General features: G+C 37.4%; 4 protein-coding genes across 7 annotated transcripts; 1 reads left to right on the forward strand and 3 right to left on the reverse strand.

Moving 5' to 3' along the window:
- LOC18766383 (serine/threonine-protein kinase STY46) lies at positions 240 to 6,882 on the reverse strand. 2 transcript variants are annotated; one of them, XM_007199596.2, is made up of 16 exons: positions 6,293 to 6,836; positions 5,631 to 5,745; positions 4,786 to 4,883; positions 4,496 to 4,615; positions 3,946 to 4,000; positions 3,560 to 3,670; positions 3,196 to 3,246; positions 2,800 to 2,978; positions 2,570 to 2,677; positions 2,162 to 2,235; positions 1,884 to 2,059; positions 1,663 to 1,758; positions 1,186 to 1,266; positions 1,043 to 1,096; positions 795 to 929; positions 240 to 690 (listed from the first exon to the last, which is right to left on the reverse strand). In XM_007199596.2, the coding sequence occupies exons 1-16, from the start codon at positions 6,490 to 6,492 to the stop codon at positions 616 to 618; spliced, it is 1,728 nt and encodes a 575-aa protein (XP_007199658.1). In that variant the 5' UTR covers positions 6,493 to 6,836; the 3' UTR covers positions 240 to 615. The 2 variants fall into 2 exon arrangements, 1 of the variants encoding a protein (XP_007199658.1); XR_002273027.1 differs by lacking the exons at positions 240 to 690; positions 795 to 929 and having other exon boundaries at positions 1,042 to 1,096; positions 1,186 to 1,282; positions 6,293 to 6,882.
- Positions 13,717 to 16,817, reverse strand: LOC18768806 (F-box/LRR-repeat protein 10). Of its 2 annotated transcripts, XM_007199674.2 has the most exons (4): positions 16,379 to 16,817; positions 16,067 to 16,272; positions 15,866 to 15,959; positions 13,717 to 15,407 (listed from the first exon to the last, which is right to left on the reverse strand). In XM_007199674.2, the coding sequence occupies exons 1-4, from the start codon at positions 16,565 to 16,567 to the stop codon at positions 13,959 to 13,961; spliced, it is 1,938 nt and encodes a 645-aa protein (XP_007199736.1). In that variant the 5' UTR covers positions 16,568 to 16,817; the 3' UTR covers positions 13,717 to 13,958. The 2 variants fall into 2 exon arrangements, with proteins under 2 accessions (XP_007199736.1, XP_020425133.1); XM_020569544.1 differs by lacking the exons at positions 15,866 to 15,959; positions 16,379 to 16,817 and having other exon boundaries at positions 16,067 to 16,189.
- On the reverse strand, positions 17,116 to 18,854 carry LOC18767937 (heterodimeric geranylgeranyl pyrophosphate synthase small subunit, chloroplastic). Its single transcript, XM_007200309.2, has 2 exons — positions 18,402 to 18,854; positions 17,116 to 18,161 (listed from the first exon to the last, which is right to left on the reverse strand). The coding sequence occupies exons 1-2, from the start codon at positions 18,747 to 18,749 to the stop codon at positions 17,496 to 17,498; spliced, it is 1,014 nt and encodes a 337-aa protein (XP_007200371.1). The 5' UTR covers positions 18,750 to 18,854; the 3' UTR covers positions 17,116 to 17,495.
- On the forward strand, positions 18,997 to 21,628 carry LOC18766602 (GPI mannosyltransferase 1). 2 transcript variants are annotated; one of them, XM_007200981.2, is made up of 4 exons: positions 18,997 to 19,353; positions 19,448 to 19,630; positions 20,272 to 20,816; positions 21,037 to 21,628. In XM_007200981.2, the coding sequence occupies exons 1-4, from the start codon at positions 19,083 to 19,085 to the stop codon at positions 21,346 to 21,348; spliced, it is 1,311 nt and encodes a 436-aa protein (XP_007201043.1). In that variant the 5' UTR covers positions 18,997 to 19,082; the 3' UTR covers positions 21,349 to 21,628. The 2 variants fall into 2 exon arrangements, with proteins under 2 accessions (XP_007201043.1, XP_020425134.1); XM_020569545.1 differs by lacking the exon at positions 19,448 to 19,630.

A 23,065-nucleotide genomic window follows, 5' to 3' on the forward strand; every position in this document is an offset into this window, starting at 1 on the left:
AAGGCCGCCCAATTCTAGGCCCTATCTTGGCACTCTCCTTTTCCAAAAAGAGAGGACTTTGTTGAGATTGAGCTGTAAATCGGGCTGACTTGGGCTTTTCAGCCCATTAAATATTTGACCCAGCAATGTGATCAAAAATTCGAGCTTAAAAAAAGAAAGAAAAAAGAAGAGACTCACGACACAATGATGCCAAACTAGCCCGAGATCGCAATCCTGACCGTTAAAAAAAACAATTGAGATATAGAAAACTCCATATGATTGAATAACAGTAAGAAATCCAAAAGTAAAAGCCAGCTAATTGCAAAGCCAAGGAATTGGTCAAAGAAATTTTCACGACAATATGCTGTCATTGTAAAGCCTCTTGGATATTTGCATAGTTACAAAGCTCATCCGAACCATCGTCTTTGTTGTTAACTGTTGAGTGCTACGATAAATCACAAAAATAATATAAAGGGAATGGTTGGTCCAAAAAATGTGCTCTAACAAATCAGACGGAGGAAATAAGTTGGTCAAAGATAACGTAATACTGTACATGGTATGTGAGAGAAATGGTTGGGGGAATGCCACGCAAGGTAAATTCCTTTGCTCATGTTATAAACATCTATGTGCCTTCGATTAGTGATGACCACGCCTAAGGGCGGACAGAAATCCTCCTGATGATTTGCGTTTTTCTTCTCCTTCATCGCTGATCTGTTAAAAAAAAAATGGTTTAGTGTTTGTTACCCTTGCTCATTCTATTCGGACATGTTTTCCAAGATATATCAATGTCATGTGACAGCACCCAGAAGTTATACCTCTTTGGCTAACGGCTGCAGCATTTCTATGATTTCCGAGAAGTCAGGTCTTAATGCTGGGTCTTGTTGCCAGCATTTCTCAAGCAGCTCAACAAGCTTTGGATGCGTATTCTTTGGGATAGTCGGCCGTAAGCCCTGGAAAACCGTGTCATTGAACCATGTCACTAATAATACATTGTTTGCAACAACGTAGATGCAACACTCAAAGCAGAATATGCCTTTGGTTGGAATGGAGAATAATACTGTACCTTTTGGACAACTCCAACAGCTGCTTGTAATGGGGTCAAGTATTCATACGGAAGCTGCCAATTGAAACAGACGACAATCTAAACCGAGAGCAAGAAATATAAGAAACAACCATTATAAAATAATTCTATCAACAAAGCAATACCTTTCCTGTCAGTAACTCCCATAACACAACCCCAAAGCTAAAAACATCAGCCTTGTGATCATATGGCTTGTGTTCTATAACCTTCAATGCAAAACAACTGTTGTAAGGAAATGAAAAGATAAGAAACCAATTAGAATATTTTTAATAGGAAAACAGAGACATTCATGGCAGCAAAATTCGTTAACGAATAACTTTTTTTTCTTACGCGTCACTTTGAATCACACTTCTTAAACAGAAAACAAGCATAAAATAACGTTGTGTCATGGTAAAACGTCGTACACAGGAGCTGTGACGATGAGAAACCGTCCAACATCTGAGACAACCCAGATTAGTCAACTCTCTCTCTCTCTCCAAACATGATTTGACCTTATCAACACCATAGCATATATATACATATACTAAGTACAAATAAGACAAAACTAAATAGCGGCATGCATGAAAACAATTTCAGTCAACTTTAAGGCTGAAAGTACGCACCTCTGGAGCCATCCACCGATAAGTCCCAGTTTCTGCTGTCATTACTCCAGATTGAGATTTTACTCTGGCAACCCCAAAATCAGCAACCTTAACAACCTGTAAGATGAAGCATATATCAGGGAGGGTTTAAAACGAAAATTTATTTATCTCTAGCAGTACCAGCACCTAAATCATACAGAATTGTTTTATTCACATTACTAAAATATGAAGGGGTATCTTACTTCATTTTCATCCATCAAGAGATTGGCAGCTTTTAAATCCCTGTGGATTATGTTATTCTGGTGCAAGTAGGTCATTCCCTTGGAAACATCAATTGCTACCTTGAGCAAGGCTGGGAGCTTAAAAACACCCTTTTGTTTATGCAAGTAGTCATATACACTTCCACCAGACATAAACTCTGTAAATCATAACAATGGAAACTAGGGAATAAGTATTTGATATAACAAAGCATCAACTATGATTTTTATTTCAATTACCAAAATAAAATCATTGGAATTACCTGTCACAATGCACAAGCTTGGAGGCTTGGTACATGCACCAATGAATTGTACAACATTCTTATGTCGAACTTTCCTACAAGTGTAAAAAAAAAAACTTCGTTAAATGAAAAGAATTATAGTAGATTTTAAACCCTCCCAATTTTTCTATTACAAGAAACTAAAACTGTGAAGTGAATGACAAATTGAAGATCACTATGTTACATAACAATCACTAGCATCTAAGAAAATAATGGACAAAAATTACTGCTCTTGAAAATTTACACTGACACCACTTCCAGCCTAATATCTTGTGAACAAGTCAAACCTGAGCCCTAGATAATGCTCATGTGTAAATTGACTTTGGGCAATATTCCCAGGTCAGTTAAAATGAAAATAATGTGCATGTAGGTCAATATTAATTGATATACCTCATAATATAGACTTCCTGGGCAAAATCTTTATGCATATCTGAATTTACACACTCAGGCTTGAGGACTTTAATGGCCACTTCTTGAGTACAGTATGTACCTTTATATCTGATAAAAAATCCAAAATGTAAGTCAATTGCCACTCAAAACTGCATGCTTAGCTGGGTGACAAAAAAAAGAAGGGAAAACAGATCCAAGCAGTAAATAAGCATCATATACTTCGAACTTACAAATCACCACAGGATCCAGATGCAACTTTGTTACCAAACGTCAACTGTCTAGGATCAATCTCCCATACATCAGTCCCATCATTGGGTATTGTGAGATGAGTAGGTGGTTCAGATTTGACCCTTATTTGATCATGCTCGCTACTAGAAGATGATGATCGATGAGTTGGTGGCCACGGACTCTGCATAGAAACCCAAAGTTTCAATTATAGTAATGCATTTCTGATCGCATTGCATTTTGATTATCAAATGGGGAAAAAGAGGGAAGCACGATATAGTTCTGCTCAGTTAATGAAAAACTGAAAGAACATTATACCAATTGGACATTACTCGCTCCCTATTAGATAATTAAAAAAATTGAAAAAAAAGAAAAGAAAAGAATAAGTAACAAAGAATCACCTCAATCTTCAAAACTTCCTTTTCCAATGCAGTCTTAAGCTGTTCTGTTTCCTGTTTCAACACCAAGTCAGCCGCCGCTCAGTTGCTTGTTGTAAATAAGATAAAATGCTTTTTGCAGAAAATTTGAAAAGCCAAAGTTGTAATACTTCCTCAATAAAACACTCAATTGAACCAAAATCATGTTTACCATCTTAAGCAAACATATGCTTCACAAAATTCAAGCAAACAGAAAAACGCCAATGTGAAAAATATAATACAATATAAGAGAGTGTGGCTTTATTTTCAATCCGATGCTTTACAAAATTGTTGGAACTTCGACAGTCATTTTAATTGAATAGTTAAACATATATACGTAAGTATCTACCTCATAAGGCCAGCCATCAACAACAAAGACATCCAAGGAGTAACCATCTAATGTGGAAAAAGCATGTGCTTCTTGGATGTTCAGCCCAATCTCCGCAAGCAACGAAGTCAACTGCCAAAATTATTATGAGAGCAATGACCATGAAGAATATGAGATTCTTTGATGTATGAGAGATAAAAAGTTCAAAGTTGAACTATGTGTTTCATGTGTATGAAGACAATATCAGGTTCAAATTAGGCGAGTATTTTATGTTTATAGATCGGTAATTTGCAAAGTCTCCAAACTCAAAGTGTGTTTATTGCCAAAAGCTTAGTTCAGACACACAGATACAAAAAATCTTATGAAGATTACTTGGTTTTAATTTCAAAGAAAGACCCATCAAATACCTGACTGAGTAGTTTTGGCTTGTCGTCTGTTGAGAAAGTGATTTCATGCATGGGCCTACATCATTGTCAATCAAAATTAAGACAAATCACAACTTATTTGCACGGAGCCACTTCGCTTCACTAGTGACACTAGAAATCATTGGCATAAAAATACAGTTTATTTACTAATGTTCAGGTTCAGTTAACATTTCAATGGGGAAAAATGAAAATCAAAGCCTTAAGCATAGATAAGTAAACTTAATCTAGCTAGCATTTGGATGAGTGGTGACATGCAGTATATCAAGCATGTCAGAAACTTCATTTGCGGAACCAAATATCAAGTAAGTCCATGGCTAACATCAACAAAATGGCCAATATGCAACCAATTTAAAGGATACATAATTCAAATAATTATCACACTTAATGAAGATGCATTTCAAGAGCCTATGATACACTCTAAGTAAAAACTATGAGAGATATTTTTTTCAAAATCTAAGAGCCAAACTGAAACTCTTTCCAAAAGAGAGATGCAGTGAAAATATATTCCCTGGAGACTGAAATGGCTATTTACCGAGTCAACTCTGTGCTACCATGCACAGAATGTTCGTCATCCTCATCATTAGCTGTATTTGCTTCAAGTGCAAGGGCTTCGAGGTTAGGAGATGAGCCAAAAGCTGGAGGAGGATGTATACTGACATTTGAAAAGCCAACTAGAGTTGTCAGTAATGTTCAAACATAACCAGGCAGTGGGATGAACAGAAAAAAGAAGGTAAACAACTTTATTCGCAGACTATTTGTGTGAAATATTTGGGAACTGCATTTGTAAATTTGGATAAATTTTAGGAAACCAAATAAGAGTACCTATGTCTGCTAGATAACTTTGAACTTTGGGCAGCATCTTCACCCACAGAATCTGAATGGATAGAATCAGCTGTATTCCCATCTGGGATGGGATGAACCTACACAAAATTGTGATTCCCAGAATGCATGAGGACATGTATCAAAGTTGAAGAACGGTAAATGGGAAATAAATTTCTATACAATTAATTTACCTAAAGAACTAAAGGGAAAAGGAAGAAATTATGAAGGAAAATTCCAGCAGAACATGTGATTTAAGACTTTGTTTCAGTGGTGATTTTTCAATGACTCATTGATAATTTGTAATCTTACAAATCTAGACTTTTAGGAGTGGCAAATTTTCCAAACGACATGTAAAGAAAGGATGTAGTTCATATATAAATAACCTGTGTTCAAATGGGAGCTAATAGCATGGCTTATCTGACCAGTCTTGACTCTTGGAACATGAACAGACTAAAAGGAGTGTGATGCAGATTGCACTGAAGGTAACAACTAATACCATCCTCCAGTCTCGACTCGAGGATTTTTTTTTTGGAAACGAATCTTACTCAAGGGCAAACATTATTAAGGTCATGGAACACATTATACCGCGGCTAGGACTCCTTAACACAATACTGACAACTTTGAATGTGACATAATAAACATTTTGATTTAATACGTTAGGCCTGATCCAAATCCAATTTCTTAACTTAATCAAGAAAAGATACACTAAATCTGTGATGACAATAACGCTGCACCAGCCACAGAAAATGACAAGAAATAACAGGCTAGCACTCAAGGATCAAGAAAATCTTCAACATTGGAAACAACGGTTACCAAGTCAGATGAGTAGTCATCAATGATCTAACCTGTACAAGCCGGACTTCAATCGCTGGTTTATGAGCAGGATCATGAGCCAAATGCAGTAATCTTTTGTGCATAAGCACATCTTCTGCCCTCTCCACATTCACATCCAATGCGTACCTGAAATTGCGCAAGTACAAGCCAGTGCCTCAACTCATCAAAACTCGTTTCCAATTCTACAAAAATAAGCGAGTACTGAAACGATTAACATTTTAAAGCCTGCTTGTCTGTTTGTCTGCTTGTGAGAAATAATGAAATAGAGCCACAAAAACTGATCCAGTTCTATTAAACCTCTAATATTTCAAATAAAAGTAGAATAATGTGTTTGAGAATTGCTAAATTTGCTTCATTCTATTCTGTTTGGCTCGACAGAAACTTAGGTCATAACGTGACGCACAAGATCACTACCAAACCAAGACAAACAAGAACAAACAGAAATTGAAGGAAAAAAGAATTTACATATCCTAGATTCAGAAGCTAATCTTCAATTAACAGATTCAAAATCAACAAAAACCTTATGAAAAAATAATAATTAAAATACTAGCAATAGTAACAAACACACACACACACACACATATACATATAGATATACATGCACATAATATTACCCCAAAAAAATTAAAATGGAATAATATGAAAATATGAGGATTATAAGAGCGAAAAGTACCGAGTGGGGAGGCGATTGAAGTGAGCCCAAAGTTCATCGTCGAAGCCAGGTCGAATAGCTTCGTCGTTGTTGGAGTTCTTGAGGCGACGAAGAACCTCATTGTAGACCTCAAGCTTCTGCCTCTGCTGCCGAGACTGAACCGGAGACGACGTGTCGTACGCTTTACTGCCACAGCTCTCGCTGTTGTCCTCCGTCACCATTTGCCGCAAACACGACGGAATTTGAGGTGCCGGAGAAGCAAGGGAAAAAAATGGTGATAGAGAGAGAAAGCGGAGGAGGAGGAGGAGGAGATCGTCGGTAGGTTGCTTTTACGTGAAACGACGAGCAGCGTTTATATGGTGAACGCGGATTTGAGAGTGAGGGTTGAATAATAAAATCACAGCAAAAATTTTATAAAAGATTAAAAAAATTTAAAAAATCTTTTTATATGATGACAGTGAGAGAGGAGGTTCAATCTCTTTTAACGGCGTAATGCGCACCATTGGCGTTGTGAACCATGCCGAGGTGGATCCTCTACATTTCTACCCAAGCTGATCCGCTTTGCAAATTCTGCTTTTTATTTTATTTTATTTTATTTTTTGGAGGTAACAAATTACTTGATTAACATGAGAAAAAAAAATCCAATGTGATGGCGCTCCATGATCCTTCACCCTTTATCTTCTCATAACATATTTTATTAACGGATATGGATTTGGCCAATAATTTAAATTATCATTTGTATTCTAAAAAATATATTTTTTATTAAATTATTAAGTTTTTTCCACATAAGCGATATTAGAGATGAAATATTCGGACACAAGTTCTCGGGTGGAGGATAACTACTATTAGCCTACCACCCCCTTGCTGCCTTATTGATTTATAGTGTTGATTAATTTTTAAGATATGTTTAAATTTAATTAATTAATTAATTTATATGAATCCCTGACAGCATAGCCACGCTCCCCTTGGCCAATGAGACGTCTCTGAATTCCCTCCCTCCCTCCCCTCCTCTCCACTCACCTCTCTCACAATTACCAAAAGCAGAAACAGAGTAGCACATTCTGGGGTGCCCACTGATTTGGATAAGCTCGTAGTACAAAGACCATTATGCCCCTCCCTCTTTAATTTTGTTTTTACATATTGGCCCCTTGTGTATGATCAATGGACCCCATCATGAGACAAGGCCAAATTTTGACTCCTAATTGTTTGGAGCAGCACTGGACCACTAGCCATGCACTGAGGGTACAAGTGTAATTTTATTGTTGAGGGGTATCTTGATGATCAAGTAAAACAAAAAAGACTGATGATTCTGCTGCTGAGAAAGCGGTTGGGTTTTAACATGAATGAATTCATAAGAAAAACGTGAGGGACAGATAGGTAATTAAAAGGGTTCAGTGGGATATACCTATCAGTTTGTGTTTGTTGATTGCTGATGTGTCATGTATTTTTGTTGCATGGAAGAAGAAAATTTAGAAGAAAAATAAAAGGTTGCCAATCTTATGATGTAAAAAACTTTATATACTGAGAATCTAAGTCACCATCATCAATGGTTGCCTTTGGTATAATTCTGCCATTTGGCTTCACACAGGCCACTGGATCATTTTATATATAGGACCACCATTTTCTTCTGTCTGTTATCTCCAGCAAATTATTTATTTACCCTAAATTATGTTTCCTCTACCACAACTCATCCGTTAATTCTTCAACATTCGGTTCGAACCTTCACTTAATCACTCAAGTTCGAGTCCACAAATAGTGAAAATTGTTCTATGAAGACTCGCTTTCACCACGACTCCGTGTTGTATATGACAACTAAGATTTTTCCATTTCTCAATGCATTACATAATATTTTTCATGGATAATCATCTGTTTTTCCTTATGAACTATATGGATAGTGTTAATTTCCCTCATAAATTATACAAACTAGTCAATCTACCCTACTAGCATATTCCTAATACTTCCATCGAATATGCTATCAAATAAAGTCATGTATGATGACTCGTCACTTATTCAGGTGAAATAAAATATTTATGCAATACCAATGAACTAGCACGAGCTTAGGGTACTATTGTCTAGAAAGAAGAGGGAAGCACCATTGTAGAGTACAAGTCGTGGTTGAAGAGCTAAACCCTAGTTGTTTTATAGTCTCCAAGTTGATAGCCCATAGTCCCATAACCTAAACATGCAAATTGTGGATTAGGGTTGAAATAAAATATTAATTCAACCAAATGACCAGAAAATATGATGTAATTAAGCTAGCTGGACATGATGACATGGCCAACCATGTTGAAAATTTCAAGAGTCAATTTTTAAGTAACAACTGCATGAAAATACATTTGATTTAAATGAATAAACAAACAATACGTTCCTAGATCACGAAGATACTCAAAAATTAAAAAATATTATCCTCCCTAATTAAAAGATTAGACCGGAATTAAACAATCACGTGGGATGAGGAAACCCGGCATCGTACCACCACGTGGAGCACGGGGAGGGCACGAGGCGCTGTTGACCTACAGGAGCAAGTAGAGGATCCGCATCCCCACAAAGGGAATAAACCGCCGGGTTGGGGTTTGGTGGATCCAGCAGCATGGGAGCTGATCCTCTATGAGCCACGTGGAGAACACGTGGAGGGAGGTGATTGGGGGAGGGGGAAAAGCGACCTTTGGAGGCGGTGAAGGGGCAAATTAAGCAGCCAACGAGGAAAAAAGAGGATGAGGATTGAGGGGTGCCAGCGAAGCGGCGATTGGTCGGCGACGGAATAGAAGGTGGGAACAAGCATAGTGCGAGTCTTCCGAGTCCAAAGTCCAACACTCCAAACCATGTTTATAGGTAAGATTAATAAAATATCACTTATTAAATCTTATCCAAGCCCAGCTTTGTTTTTGCCTGTTTGGTTTTTGTCTAATGTCTACTACATGGCTGTAAATGGATATTTTCATTGATCTTGGGGGTTGATGAAGAAGGGCAAAATGGGCGATTGGAAATTTAAAAAATTTCGAATTTTGATAACGTCAGTTGTTGATGAGCACTTACATCAACGGTCAAGAATCACATAGTACAATAGAGAATTTATTCACAATATATTCACGGTTGAATTTGTATTTATTCAACTTCACACAAATGAATGACTAATCATTGCATACCTCAAAATCTATTTTACTGCTTGTCTATAAAGAAAGGCATAACACTAAAATAAACTCATCATTGAGGACTTTCATTGGGAGTTGATGAGAATTAGGGCTAATTTGTTAGTGGAAATTAAATTTGTTAGACTTCTGATAACATTAGTTGTTCAAGAGTGAAACTAGTACTTAGGGATGGCAAAAATCCCCGTAAGGATGGGTCCCCGTCGGGTCCCCGACCTTAACGGGAGGAGATTTTGGGGCTAATTGAGTATCAGGTACGGGGATCCTCAAACTTGAAAAATCCCCGACGGGTATGGGGAGGGGATGGTATTGGCATCCCCATCCCCGAACCCGACTTGAAAATATATATGTTTATATTTAAATAAATAAATATATAATTATAATATTTATGTTTAACCCTAAGTTAACTTCCCTCTCCTAATTCTTCCTAATTTTCTATAGAATTTCATATTGATGTGATTTTAAATAGTTGAGTTGAACTTTATAGTTAATTTAGATGTGTTGAATGATAATGTAATATGAAACTTAATATTAAAATATATGATAAATATTTTTTTATGCAAAAAAATTGGGGATTCGGGGCGGGTATGAGGGATAGTCCCCGACGGGGACGGGGACAGAGATTCTCCGAAACCTAATAAACAGGGATGAGTTCGGGGATGGGGGCGGGGATGGAGAGAGGGGATGAGGATGATATTGTCATACCCGACCTCTACTCGACCCGTTGCCATCCCTACTAGTACCCTAATTGAATTTTGGGAGATTATTATACCAAATATAATGGCCCAAATTATAAAAAAAATCATATACGAAATGAACTTTAGAAATACACCCCAAATCCATTTACAACATAACAAAGAGGCTTTTAACTTCTTATAAATTACAAAACTGCCATCAATTTCTTAAAACAAGTCCAACTCCAAAACCTCATTAAAAAAAACCCAAAATATTCAATAGGATATCAAAGTAATTCAATAATTAAATTTAAATTTAATAGGGCAAATTTTCATTTTTTGGATTTGTTTATAGAAATTCAATAATATAAAATTTATCTATATTATTAATATTAAGAATAAATATATCACTAAATACCTCTTGAATTTAGTGGCCACGTACATCAATGATGAAGAATGACATAGTCGACTGGATAATTTATGCTTACTCCATCAATGGTTGAATTAGATTTTACATGACTCCACTTACTCCCGTGAACGACTGATCATAGGATACCTCAAAATATAATTTATTGCTGGTCCCGAGAGAATGGCATAATACTAAAATAAACTCATAATTGAGTTAGGGTTAGGGTTAGCTGGTGTGGGTCCAAGATGTCCTTGAAGGAGCTGTCCAACGTTAACTCATGGATGTGTGGATAAGATTATACAGGACCATTGCAACTCAATGACAAATTGTTATGGTCCACTATTGAAATCAGTCACATGCATTATGAATATGTGTTGTTAGACTTTGCAAACTAGCCACTATTGTAGTGGTCTATAACAATTGCTCTATCAAAAAAGATTTTGCGTTCGAGTTTTAATATCTGTAGAATTAAGTATATTATTATTCTTCTTAATAAAAAGAGGCCCTCAAAAAATAAAGATAAAAATGTTTGTTAGACTTTGATAGTCAATCTCAATACAAACAAATTCAGTGATGAGTAACAAATTTGCTATTGACGAGTGGATCAATTTAGCAGTTAGAAAAGTGTTTGTATTGAACACGAATTCATATCAGGGATTATAGTCAGTGTCGGTATCAATAGTTTATAGTTGATTGAAAGCTTGTGCTTCAAGAAGTTTATATGAACAAAATAATAAATTAAAAGTGAAACAAAAGTCCAAATCCAATAAGCCGTGATCATCACTCCCAACTTGTATTTCCCAATTGATGAATCGTTCTATTTTGATAATTCGTGAATATAACGTGTCAAATTATATGGCAAATTCGTATTTCATATACACAGACGCATCTAATGTTGTTTAATAATTATTATTTGAACAAGATTAGGTTTAGGGTGGAAGACAACATTATATTAATTCTGTGACTAATTACGTTCTTAATAACTAGTTGCAAAATTAAAGGAGTTGGCACATTCAATGAGCCTAGACAAATTTATCACTGTCCATTGAATGAGGACATATTTCCTCTTTGAAGCCAACCCTTCCTTCACCCTTTTCTTTATCCTATGTTGTTGCAAGATTTGGTGCATTCCACATTAAAATTGCAAAAATTAACGCAACAAGTTACATTGGTGTTACCTAATTTCAAGAATTGATATATCAAAAAAGAAAATTAAAAAAGAACCAAAAAAAAAACCCTTGTTGTCACACTCCTTATGCAATCATACATATATATGCCCGACTCAGTAGTATATATTCGTATTAAAAGTTAAACAAAAAAAGAAAGAGATAATAGAGTAGAAACGAGACAAGTATTGTCGGCTTAAAAACGTAAATGAGTGGAGTTGATAATTTTAGTGGTAGAACATTTTATGTTTATATTCGTGAAAAAGTTCGAACATAACCATTTTCTTTTTTTAGTAATAAATAAAATAATTATGAACGAGAAAATGGGAATTTTTCACTCGTTTAGGATGATGAGGCATGCATGTTCCAAAGACTCATTCCTGATTGATTGATTTACTTACAAGTTGCCATTTTAAGGCACACATGAGAAGTATTTTATAGTCTTTCAGCTAAGAAAAATGGGATTAGAGCGCCATATATTTTAAAGTCTCCCTTTGGTATTTAAATTTTCCCCTTGTAAGTTGTCTCATTTTAAATGTGTAAAATAAATGTGTGACTGTACCAAAATAAAATATAAACATAGCACTCGGATAAGCACAAGAAATACATGAGTCAGGAATAGTCGAAGTACTCTCCTACCACAAGCCATTGTGGGTCCATTTTATTTTTCATTTTAGTTGAATTCTAGATTTTATAGATGTCATATAGCACTTAACTAATTGGAAGGAAAAATGTACAAACTTAATTATTTCATTTGTTAAAAAAATTAAAGGCAGCTCACTTCTAGAAAGAGAAAAAGAAAACATTCACGAACTTTTATGGTATGCTTATTTACTTCAAATGAGAGAAGTCATAAAGACGGAAGTCATAAAGTCGGAAGTCAATAATACGAGAGAGACTGGATTATAGGATACGAACTTTTATGATATGCTTACTTACTTCAAATAAGAGAAGTCATAAAGCCGGAAGACAATAATTTGGGAGAGACATTGAATTATGGGATAAAATGTGAAACTCACATACTTTTTACTTCCATATGTGTTGGAATAATTGAAATATCAGCCTGTTTGGTATTCAACTTGAATCCAACTTTTTAAACTCAAAAACAGAATTTGAGTTCAAAACAAAGAAAACCTGTTTGGTAGCCCTATTTAAAAAATTCAAACTCAAGAACAACTAAAAAACACCCCAATTATTAAAAACAAAAAATATCAGTTTTTTCAGTTTTTTTTTTCTAACAACCCACAAGTTCTCAAATTTTTAAGATTTGAAAATAGTTTTCAAGTTGCATACCAAATAAGTTTTTGAATCTTAAAAATAGATTTAAGAACTCTTAGGGGGGCGTTTGGTATCCTATTCAAATAGGGAACTCAAAAGCTTTGATTTTTCTTAAAAACAAAGAGTTCTTAAATCTATTTTTAAGATTCAAAAACTTGTTTGGTATGCAACTTGAAAACTGCTTTCAAATCTTAAAATTTGAGAACTTATGGGTTGTTAAAAAAAACTGAAAAAATAGATATTTTTTGTTTTTAATAATTGGGGTGTTTTTTAGTTGTTCTTGAGTTTGAATTTTTAAAAATAGAGGTACCAAACAAGTTTTCTTTGTTTTAGACTCAAATTCTGTTTTTGAGTTTAAAAAGTTGAATTCAAATTGAATTTAAGTTGAATACCAAATATGCCCTTAGTTTTTAAGAAAAATCTCAATTTTTAAGTTCTCTATTTGAATAGGATACCAAATACCACTAAGAAATCAGCATATTTCCACTACCTACCATTGTGCTTGCTGACTTATCCAAACTCAGCAGATCAACCAGTGTTATTGTAAATCATTACACATAGATAAGGAAGTGGATTATGTCTCAACAGCCGGACAAAGTCACTTTCTGTGGGCTGCACCATTAGAGGCATCAAACCTCAAGTCTTGGATATATACCTCTACGAGAAGAGTCCACCGACAAACCTCTAAAACATTGGCAATGGGTCATATAAAAAGCAAGTGATAGATGGTGAAACAAATTTTTTATTTTTTATTTTTTTGCAAAAATGGTGAAACAAATTTGTTATACAATTAAGTGAAAATACAATTTCCATTCTATCCAAAATAGTTACAATACCAAGATCAAGAGGTCCACAAGATCACAGATTTGGAGTAAAATCATACAACCCAACTTGCTAAACTCTAATCAGTGGTCCATGATACATTTCAAGTTTCTTCATAACACAACAATATACACAAGAAAATTACAAGCATATTGCATACAGGCACATAGCAGGAATTTAAATGGCGGATTACTCCATTGCTTCCGCATTATCCACTGCATTCACCATTTCTTCGTCGGCATTCTCATCCTCACCGTCTAGAAGCCAACGTTCAAACTCGTCCATCTCATCATAGTCATGCATGTAAAAATCATCCGAGTTATCCCATTCCTCGACTCCCAGCTCCTCGCCACGGCGTGACACACGCAAGAACGGTCTGCTTCGAGCTAAAGCATCTACCATATCTCTATTTACACTGCCTGTAACTCCTAACCATCTCAGCCTTGGAAAATATGGTTTCTTCAGCCACCGGAATGAAAGCGGAGTAATGCCACCACAATTAAACAGATCCAACAACCGCAGGCTGTTACCATGCCACCTCTCCTCGTCAACCACCATTGAGGCTAATGCCATTACCGAAGTGTCACCTATTAGTGGGCATTGTCGCATTCGTAGTTCAAGTATTGGAACCCTACTTTTTGCCAGTAATAAAACTGCATTGTCGGAGAGATTAGGAAGATTGGACAGGTCCAGTTCTTGCAACTCCAAATTAGAAGAGCCATCAAATAGAGCAGAGATGCATTTATCTGTAAGTTTCTTGCACCCTCTAACAGACAATGAAATTAGTGAACTTATAACCCCTGGTCTCAAATATGATAATCCTACATCACTAATATCAGAGCCATCCAATAATAACGCCTTCAATTTAGGAAGAGTGCTTATGGCTTGGAGGGCTTCATCCCCGAGGTTTCTGCAATCTCTCAAATCAAGAACTTTTAGATCCTTATTAGAAGCCAAACTAGTAACTGCATGGTTGGTCAAAAGAGTACACCGTCTCAAGCTAACGTGTGTTAAAGACAGGGAAGTTGCAGAAATGTCATGAAAAACCAAATCCGTTAACTGAGTCCCATGAGACACCCTAAGCTTGTATAACTTGGAGCAAGAATGCAAGATCGTTTTGAAACCTGTGTCAGTAACACGACAAAAGCCGCCTAGAAATATGCTTTCCATGGTTTTACACTTGTCAGCCATTAAGAGGAGCCCAAGATCATTTACTCTTCTAAAATAGGTAGAGAGGAACTCTTGGGTCCGGACCAATGAGAGATGCTTCAGTTTGCCATGCTGATTAATCTGTTGAAGGCCAGAGTTTGTGAGGTCTGATGTAACTCCTGGTTCGCTCATGGGTGCATCTCGAAGATCCAAATGGGTCAGGGAGTTGAGACCTTTAGAAATTTTTCCAACCATAGCATCAGTTATATAGTCGACCGAAAGACACAATTTATGGATGTTTGGCAGTATGGAAGGCTGAATACAATTTAGTGACTGATGGAATCCAAAGTTTGGGCTAAACAGTTCAGCCACCATTACTGATGGAATGTAGCCAATCTCAAGAGAAGTGAGTTTCTCTGAAGCCAAAGCCCAAACTCGAGAATTGTTATGACCAGCAGAAAATGAGACATCAAACATCAAGTTCAGTGCCTATCAAAAATTATCACACACGCATTAGATGAAACATATCAAATAATTATGATATCCCAAAACCAAAATGCTTTATGGGTAAATTTCAATTAAGGAAACATATATTAAGCATCTAATGTTAAAGTGCACACAAGTTTTCCGCCTCATCATTTCCAGGGAAACTTAAGTATAACAAACCATTCAATTATTCATCCAGATGACCAAGGAGGAATGAAATCATATTAACAAACTCAACATCTGACACCCCCTTAGGTACAAACTTAGCATCTTTTGTATCTTCAAAAAAAAGGTAACGATGTTCTTAACTTATTTGAGCAGAAGAATCAAAACTTCAGCTACGTGAAATATGAAAGGGCGAAACATTTGGTCATGTATCATTATTTAACAACCAGCACCATGTTACTTAGAATCCTTATTATTAAACATTTGGTTATTATCATCATTTAACTGAGTCTTACTTCTAACTCATGGCAACCTCTGAGCAACTCCTCCAAATCAGAAAACTGAATATCCAGCCCTCTATTTTCAGCCACTGACCCCAAGCAGAGAGACCTGAAGGGAATTCATATACCCAAAAGCCAATAACAACAGCTTTTTCACTTTCCACAATCAAAAAACACCAGCAACACATATAAGCAGCAGAACCAAACCAAACCAACCTTAGGTCCTTGCATCGGCCTCCGATCTCCGAAAGCAACTTTCCAGTAAAATCATCGCAATTGAGCATACAAAGCTCGTGCAGCGAAGGCTGAAGCAAAATCTGTATGGCCGAATCGTCTAGCCGGCCACAGTTGACCTTCATGCTCTTTAGCCACGGGTTAGGAGGCAGCAGAGGCCTCAACAAATCCATGGAAGGCGCGATTTCCTAACCCCCAAAGCAAAAAGTAACCATTTTTGAGAAAATAGCAAACAAAAACAAACCAATTTACAATCTTTTGTGAAAACCCAGAAATGAAAACTAAAAGACTTACGAGGAGGTGGAAGGAGGGGATGAAGGAGAGGATTTGAGAAGCGCAGGCTTTGAAGGCGGTGCAGGTGGAAGCGACGGAGCAGATGGAGGCCACGTCGAGATTTGTCATGATGGTGGCGAGTAGGGCCGAGGGCAGATGATCCAGGCTCTCCATTGAGCTACTGCTGCTTTCGCTCTTCCCCTCCGCCATTTTTTTGCTCAGTCTTCTTCTTCTTCGTGAATTTTGTGGAATCTGGGTTTGGTGTTACCGTCGAAGACACTGCAACTGTAAGCTTGCATCTGAAGCCAATCCAACGGTGTTAGTTTATTGATCAAAGCACGAGGAAATGTGTGTTTTGGGTTTTGGTTTTTTGTAGCCCACAAGCCGCCATCTCCAAAGCCCAAACCCTTTAACAAGGTGACTACACTCTTTTTAGAGTCGTAACATTAACACCATTGCCATCGATAGTTTTTCAGGGAGCTGATTTCCCACTCATTCTTAGTCCATTTACACTCTATTATATGTTATAGTAAAAAGTATTAAAAAATAAAATGGATGATTGTGAAAATGTGAAGGTAAAGAGTCCTATATTGGAAAGTTGAGAAACTTATATTGCTTGGCTAATGGGAGCTTCTATGGACATCTAGGCTTTTGTACTTATGATGTTGCTTGTATTTGGATAGAGGTTATTTTTATGTGAATTGAGTTTTTAATTTGCAAAATGTGTGAATAGTTTTATGATCATTATATGCGATTTACATAAACCATTCCTTATTAATGATGTGTTGATTCATCAACCCCCATAATATTTTGTGAACAAATTACCCAAATTGGCAAATAGCAAAGATAAAAGAAAAATGAAGTTTCCAAGTGAATTTTGCATCCCACAAATCTCTGCTCCCATCTCAAACAACCCCCAAAAATCTCAGCTTCCAGCTTCCCACAACTTGGAACTTCAGCTCACCTAAATTTAACATTCACCGACTGTAAAACCCCTATCATCTTCTAGCAATATGTAAAAGAGCTTTGCTTACACAAGTTTAGAGAAAGCATGAAATCATATCAAGGGAATGCTTGCTCTATGCATTGTATATATATATATATATATATATATATATATATATATATCCATCAATCATCAACTTGAGTCGCTGACAGTAAAACTTCTATCAACAGCATAATCCACAAAGCTGTAAAGTGGCACCACAGCATCACCATACTTCTCAAATCCATCCAATTCCTGCTTAGCTTTGGCTCTAAGCTGCTCTGCCACCTCCATAGCCTTCTCAACCCCATAAACTCTCACATAGCTGAAGCCCTTCTTCTTCTTCCGCTCATCCTCATCCTCACCATTCATTTTGTCCTCCAAAATATCATCAACCACCCGATACAAAACCCCAACAGCTCTGCCATACCTCCTCAGTCTATCCACCTCATCATCTTCAGCACCACCTAGCAATCCTCCACAAACAGCAGAACACTGACTCATCTCCCCAAACTTCTTCTCCTGCGCGAATTCGATAGCATCCGGCCCGCCTTCCAGGTCGAGGAACTGCCCTGCCGCCATGCCCGTGGACCCCACGGTGCGGGCAATCTCTGTGATCACGCGCAGGAGGCGTCGCTCGGGCACGAGGCTGGAAGGCGTGTTTGCCACAATGTGCTGAAACCCCAATGGAAACAGAGCATCACCAGCTAGAATTGCCAGGTCGTCGCCATAGACTGTATGGTTCGAGGGCTGGCCCCGGCGTGATGGGTCGTCATCCATGCATGGAAGATCATCGTGAATGAGTGAAGCTGCGTGTACCTGTCAATTGTCATTCAAAGCAAATAAAGCACTTTCCTTTGTCAAATTCCAAGCACAAAATAAATACCCATGTTGAAAGCTAAGCAAAAATGTGCTCAATAAGCACGACCCAAATTGCCAAACAGGGCACAAAGCAAGAATACAGATTTTATGCAATAATATTCATATAACCCAAACAGGGTTCTTTACAATTCAGTCTAATTAGTCCATGTATAGCAAAAGGAGGAAGAAATTACGAACCATTTCAAGAGCACAGGCTGTGGGGAAGGCAGCTAGGCGGTTGCCGCCGAAGAGCTCACAAGCAGCGACGCACATGACCGGTGAGGCTCGTTTGGCTCCTTCGGCGAGCACAGAGTATCGCATGGATTCATAGATCTGATCTGGGTACCGAACCGGGACGGCTTCGTGAAGCTTCTGATTGATATCGGCTATCAGGGTCGTCCAGTAGGTTTTCAAATCGAACTGGGTCGAGTTCGGTGGGGGCGAAACGGACGGCGCTGATGAAGAAGAGGAGCATCGGATTGGGAAAGTTAGCTTCTTTGGGAGGTAGAGATGGACTGGAGTTGAAACCATTGAGAAAGAAGCCATTTTTAGTCTCTGAAGCTCTCAGCTGAGCCCTGGTAGCAGAAGAATTTTTTTTATTTTTTTGGGTCAATGGTAGTGGAAGAAGATGAGATTTTGGATGTAATTGAGTGCTATGGGAACTAAAGTATATATGGTGGTCCAACCACCCTGCCTCATTACAATTGGCCTTTATAATTCGTTGTGTCCAAATTACCATCGGTAAAACAATTATTTACAGTAACGACCCATCTTAAAGAACCTTCAACTCAACACTTCGCCATTTCCTACAACTCCCTCCCTCTTTTTTTATTTTTTGGTCGAAACTCCCTCCCTCTGATCTCTGTTTCTCTCAAACCAATGGCGTCCGTACGATTCCGTACGCTCCTCCTGGTCTCGGCGGCGTTGAGGGTGATTCTGATCCTCTACGGAGAGTGGCAGGATACCCACATGGAGGTGAGGTACACAGACATTGATTACATGGTCTTCTCCGACGCTGCTTCTCTAATGGCCGCCGGTAAATCCCCATTTGAAAGATCCACTTACAGGTACTCTCCTCTGCTCGCGTTTTTGCTCATACCCAATTCGTTTCTTCACCGCTCTTGGGGCAAGTTCCTCTTCTCAGCTGCAGGTACGTTAATATTTGCTTCATTTTAGCGTTAAATTTTGTGTTTTGGGGTGCATAAATTGCAGAAACATGATTTTGTTTTATGTAAATTTTGTAGATTTGCTTGTGGGTTTGTTTATAAGGACCATATTGAAGCTTCGTGGGGTGCCTGAGAATTTAAGCATGCTTTCTGTGATCGTTTGGCTCTTTAATCCGTTTACCTTTACCATTGGGACTCGTGGGAACTGTGAGCCAATTGTTTGTGCTTTGGTTCTTTGGGTCTTCATATGTCTCATGAACGGTGTAAGTTTCTTTCTTTGTATAGATTTTTATTTTTATTTAGGCAATAAACACATCCCAAAAACTATACACTGGCTGGACACTCACAAGACTCATGTATGTACACCACTTCACCTACTTGCTGTTGATTTCAGCCATTAAGTTAATCTTATCTTCGGATTATCTTAATATGGATCAAATTTAATGCTTTTTGCGAAAATGGAATTATGGGATACTTGTATAAATCTTAGCACAGATAATCAAAAGTGAAGGACTATAGGATTGTTTGAGGTTCTTTTATATTTATTTCTATTCAGTGAGAGTTATTGATTGCATTATGTATCGAACTAGCATTCTTTTGGATTTTCTGTAATGATTGTCTGACCTTCTCTCAGTTTGTTCTCTCATGAGGCGACCATGTTAGACATCTACAACCATAGCAGTGTCTTTTTTGGATAATAACATTTATGATCTCAATATTCCTCATCTTCATCCTATTAAAAATTATTGCTTTGCATTTAGTGAGTACGATCTTTCTAGGAAAAACCAAGTAGGCATAGCATTCCACTAAGTATGGTACTCAAACTATTTATTTAGGAAATGATTGTTATGCTTACCCCCATAACTGTCTAACTCCATATGGAAATTTTTCTCTCATAACAGGACGTGTGTTACAAGCTGCATTTTGGTACGGGCTTGTTGTCCACTTCAGAATCTACCCCATTATCTATGCACTCCCTATCCTTGTGATTCTTGATCCGCATGTGTTTCGATCTGGTCAGAAGCCTTGCCTACAAATTTGGGATCCTCGGCAAGAATCACCTCAAAACAGATCTGTTACAAGACTTGCTCAGCTTCTTTGTCCGTGGTTTCTTTTGAAAAGTGCATTAACACGAGAAAGGATAGTTTTCTCCTTTATATCTGCAGCCGTATTCTTCCTTTTCACTGGTTTATTCTATCATCTATATGGGTGGGAGTTCTTGTATGAGGCACTGCTGTATCATCTTACCCGTACTGATCCAAGGCATAATTTCTCCATTTATTTTTATCACATCTACCTTCAGTACAACCGTAAACTCTCGATATTGGAGAAGCTTGTCTCATTTTTGCCTCAGTTGATAGTCCAGGTTGTGCTTGTTTTGAGTTTTGCGCAAGACCTTCCATTCTGCTGCTTAGTGCAGACAGTAGCATTTGTGGCATTCAACAAGGTTTTTCTCTTTATTACTATTTGTTCTTCTATAATTGCTGGCTTAGTGAACTAGTTACATATCTGATTCAACATTGTAATTGGGCTCTGCTCCATGTAGCATCCGATGTCGGATTCCTAGTGGTTATTCTCATTGAAAAACTCTGCTTCAATGCTGTACTTTTGAACATAATATTTCTAACAAAATTCTGCTCCTAATTACTTCTGCCCATTGTTAACAGGTAATGACGGCACAATACTTTGTGTGGTTCTTTTGTCTCTTGCCTCTGGTACTCACTTGGAGCAAGATGAAGCTCAAATGGAAAGGCCTATCATGCATGACATTGTGGGTGGCTGGTCAACTTCATTGGTTGATGTGGGGTTATTTGCTTGAGTTCAAGGGACGGAATGTTTTCCTTCAACTCTGGATGGCAAGCATCTTGTTCTTAGCTGCAAACACGTATGTTTTAGTTTCGCTCATCCGCGACCACAGATTTTCTCCAGTTTTCACATGTTTGGAGAAAACTTCCAAGGGCGGGAAGAAACTTCAGTGACAGAATAATTAGATTGATTTGGAGGTTTATATATAAGTTGACAATTTAATATTCTGTTTTCTTTCTTTCGTTTATTCCGACTGTTTTTTGCAATTAGTTATGCACAAATTGGCTACTTGTTTAGTGGCTTTGCAGCTCCCTTTTCTTTTCTGTTCGTTTTGGTGATTCCAGAACAAGTTTTAGGCCTTTCTGTAAGATGATGATTATAATTGGCTATTTCTTTTCAGAATATGTACAGATTAATACGCAACAGAAATAGAGAATCAAATTTGCTTTGTAATTGTGTGATCAACCAAACTGGTTACTCGTGTAAGAGAATTTTTCACTTCATTTATTTACACAGATAAATTCAATCACAGCAAACAAAATTGGAAATTTGCTTCATATCTTTCGACCAAGAAATTTATACTACGTTTTGGACAGGGGCCGCGCGAACGCAGGCCCCCACTGGCACAAATTATGACGTTGGCTCTCCCACTAGGGGAGACCATAGGGTAGCACCCCTCCTAAGTGCAATGGAGGTCACTAACCTAGGCCATGGGCCTTCTTGAGCACCCAAAAACCCCGTCCAGGTAAGTATGTTCCTATGGGTCTGGTCGACTTATTTTATAGAGGCGTCGCATTCCAACTCTCTTATGTTTTTTCGATATGGGACAAAACTAAAACAGACTAAAATCCACCAAGACAAGAACAGCCTCTTTCAGTCTTTGAACAATTATGAAATATGGGTTGTATTGCAGTTTGACACAGCTATCCTTGTTCTTTATCTAGCAGGCCAGAAAGGTATTCAATTGGGTTAATTTCTATGCTGTGCCATATATTGAAAATTTGTTACTGTTATTTGGCGACCACCAAAGTTATCAACTTCATTGCAGCAGTTTGAGCAAATCTACAACTTCAGCAATGCCCTCTGGCCTCCGAACATTGCATGCCATACAGAAAACCTTGAAATTTTATCATTGGAACAAAGATCAAATTTGGATATGAATGTAGTTTTCTTATTTTATATTTATATTAATGATAGTATAAATTACTCTAAATTAATCTAATATATGGGGAGGAGGACTTGAATTTGAGTGCAAAAGTATGTGTTCATTGTCTTAGTTGACTGGCCTAACTCACGTCTACGCACTGGATGTGCTGTTTTGTTGAACATATGATGTTTTACTGAAGCTTTAAAACCAAATCCAAGGGATTGCTCGAAAGCTAAGGCTAATTTTAAGCCTTGGCTCATAATTCGTGTTTACTTGCTGGTACTTATGGAAATAGAGAAATCAACATGTTTTTAGTGGTGATGATAGCCTACCTTTGCACCCATGTCAAATTGTTGCTGCAGTTCTTGAGTGGATCAAAGCTATTGGTGCGACTAAAAATCAGGAAATTAAGGTCCAGCAGGTTATGTCCTGGGAACCTCTTCTTTTTGATTGGTTTAAATTAAATGTTGATGGCTCTAGAAGGGGTATGTCTGGTGCTATTGGGGCTTGGGGGTTTGATTCGAGACTGTTCGGATTTGGCCACCCAGATTTTAGAAGAAGAGCTTTGGGGATTATTCTTTGGCCTTATTCTTAAATTTCCATACTTTCTGTTGATCGTATAGCATATAATATTCACTGCTAGACATAATTGTAAATAATACGATCTTATTATGTATAATCATAAATTTAATGTCAATTTTAGTCCTACAAATTTGAATAATTATAAGTCAACAAAATTTAAT

This window comes from Prunus persica, chromosome G8 (genome assembly GCF_000346465.2).
Source record: "Prunus persica cultivar Lovell chromosome G8, Prunus_persica_NCBIv2, whole genome shotgun sequence".
In the NCBI taxonomy this organism is placed as follows: Eukaryota; Viridiplantae; Streptophyta; class Magnoliopsida; order Rosales; family Rosaceae; genus Prunus; species Prunus persica.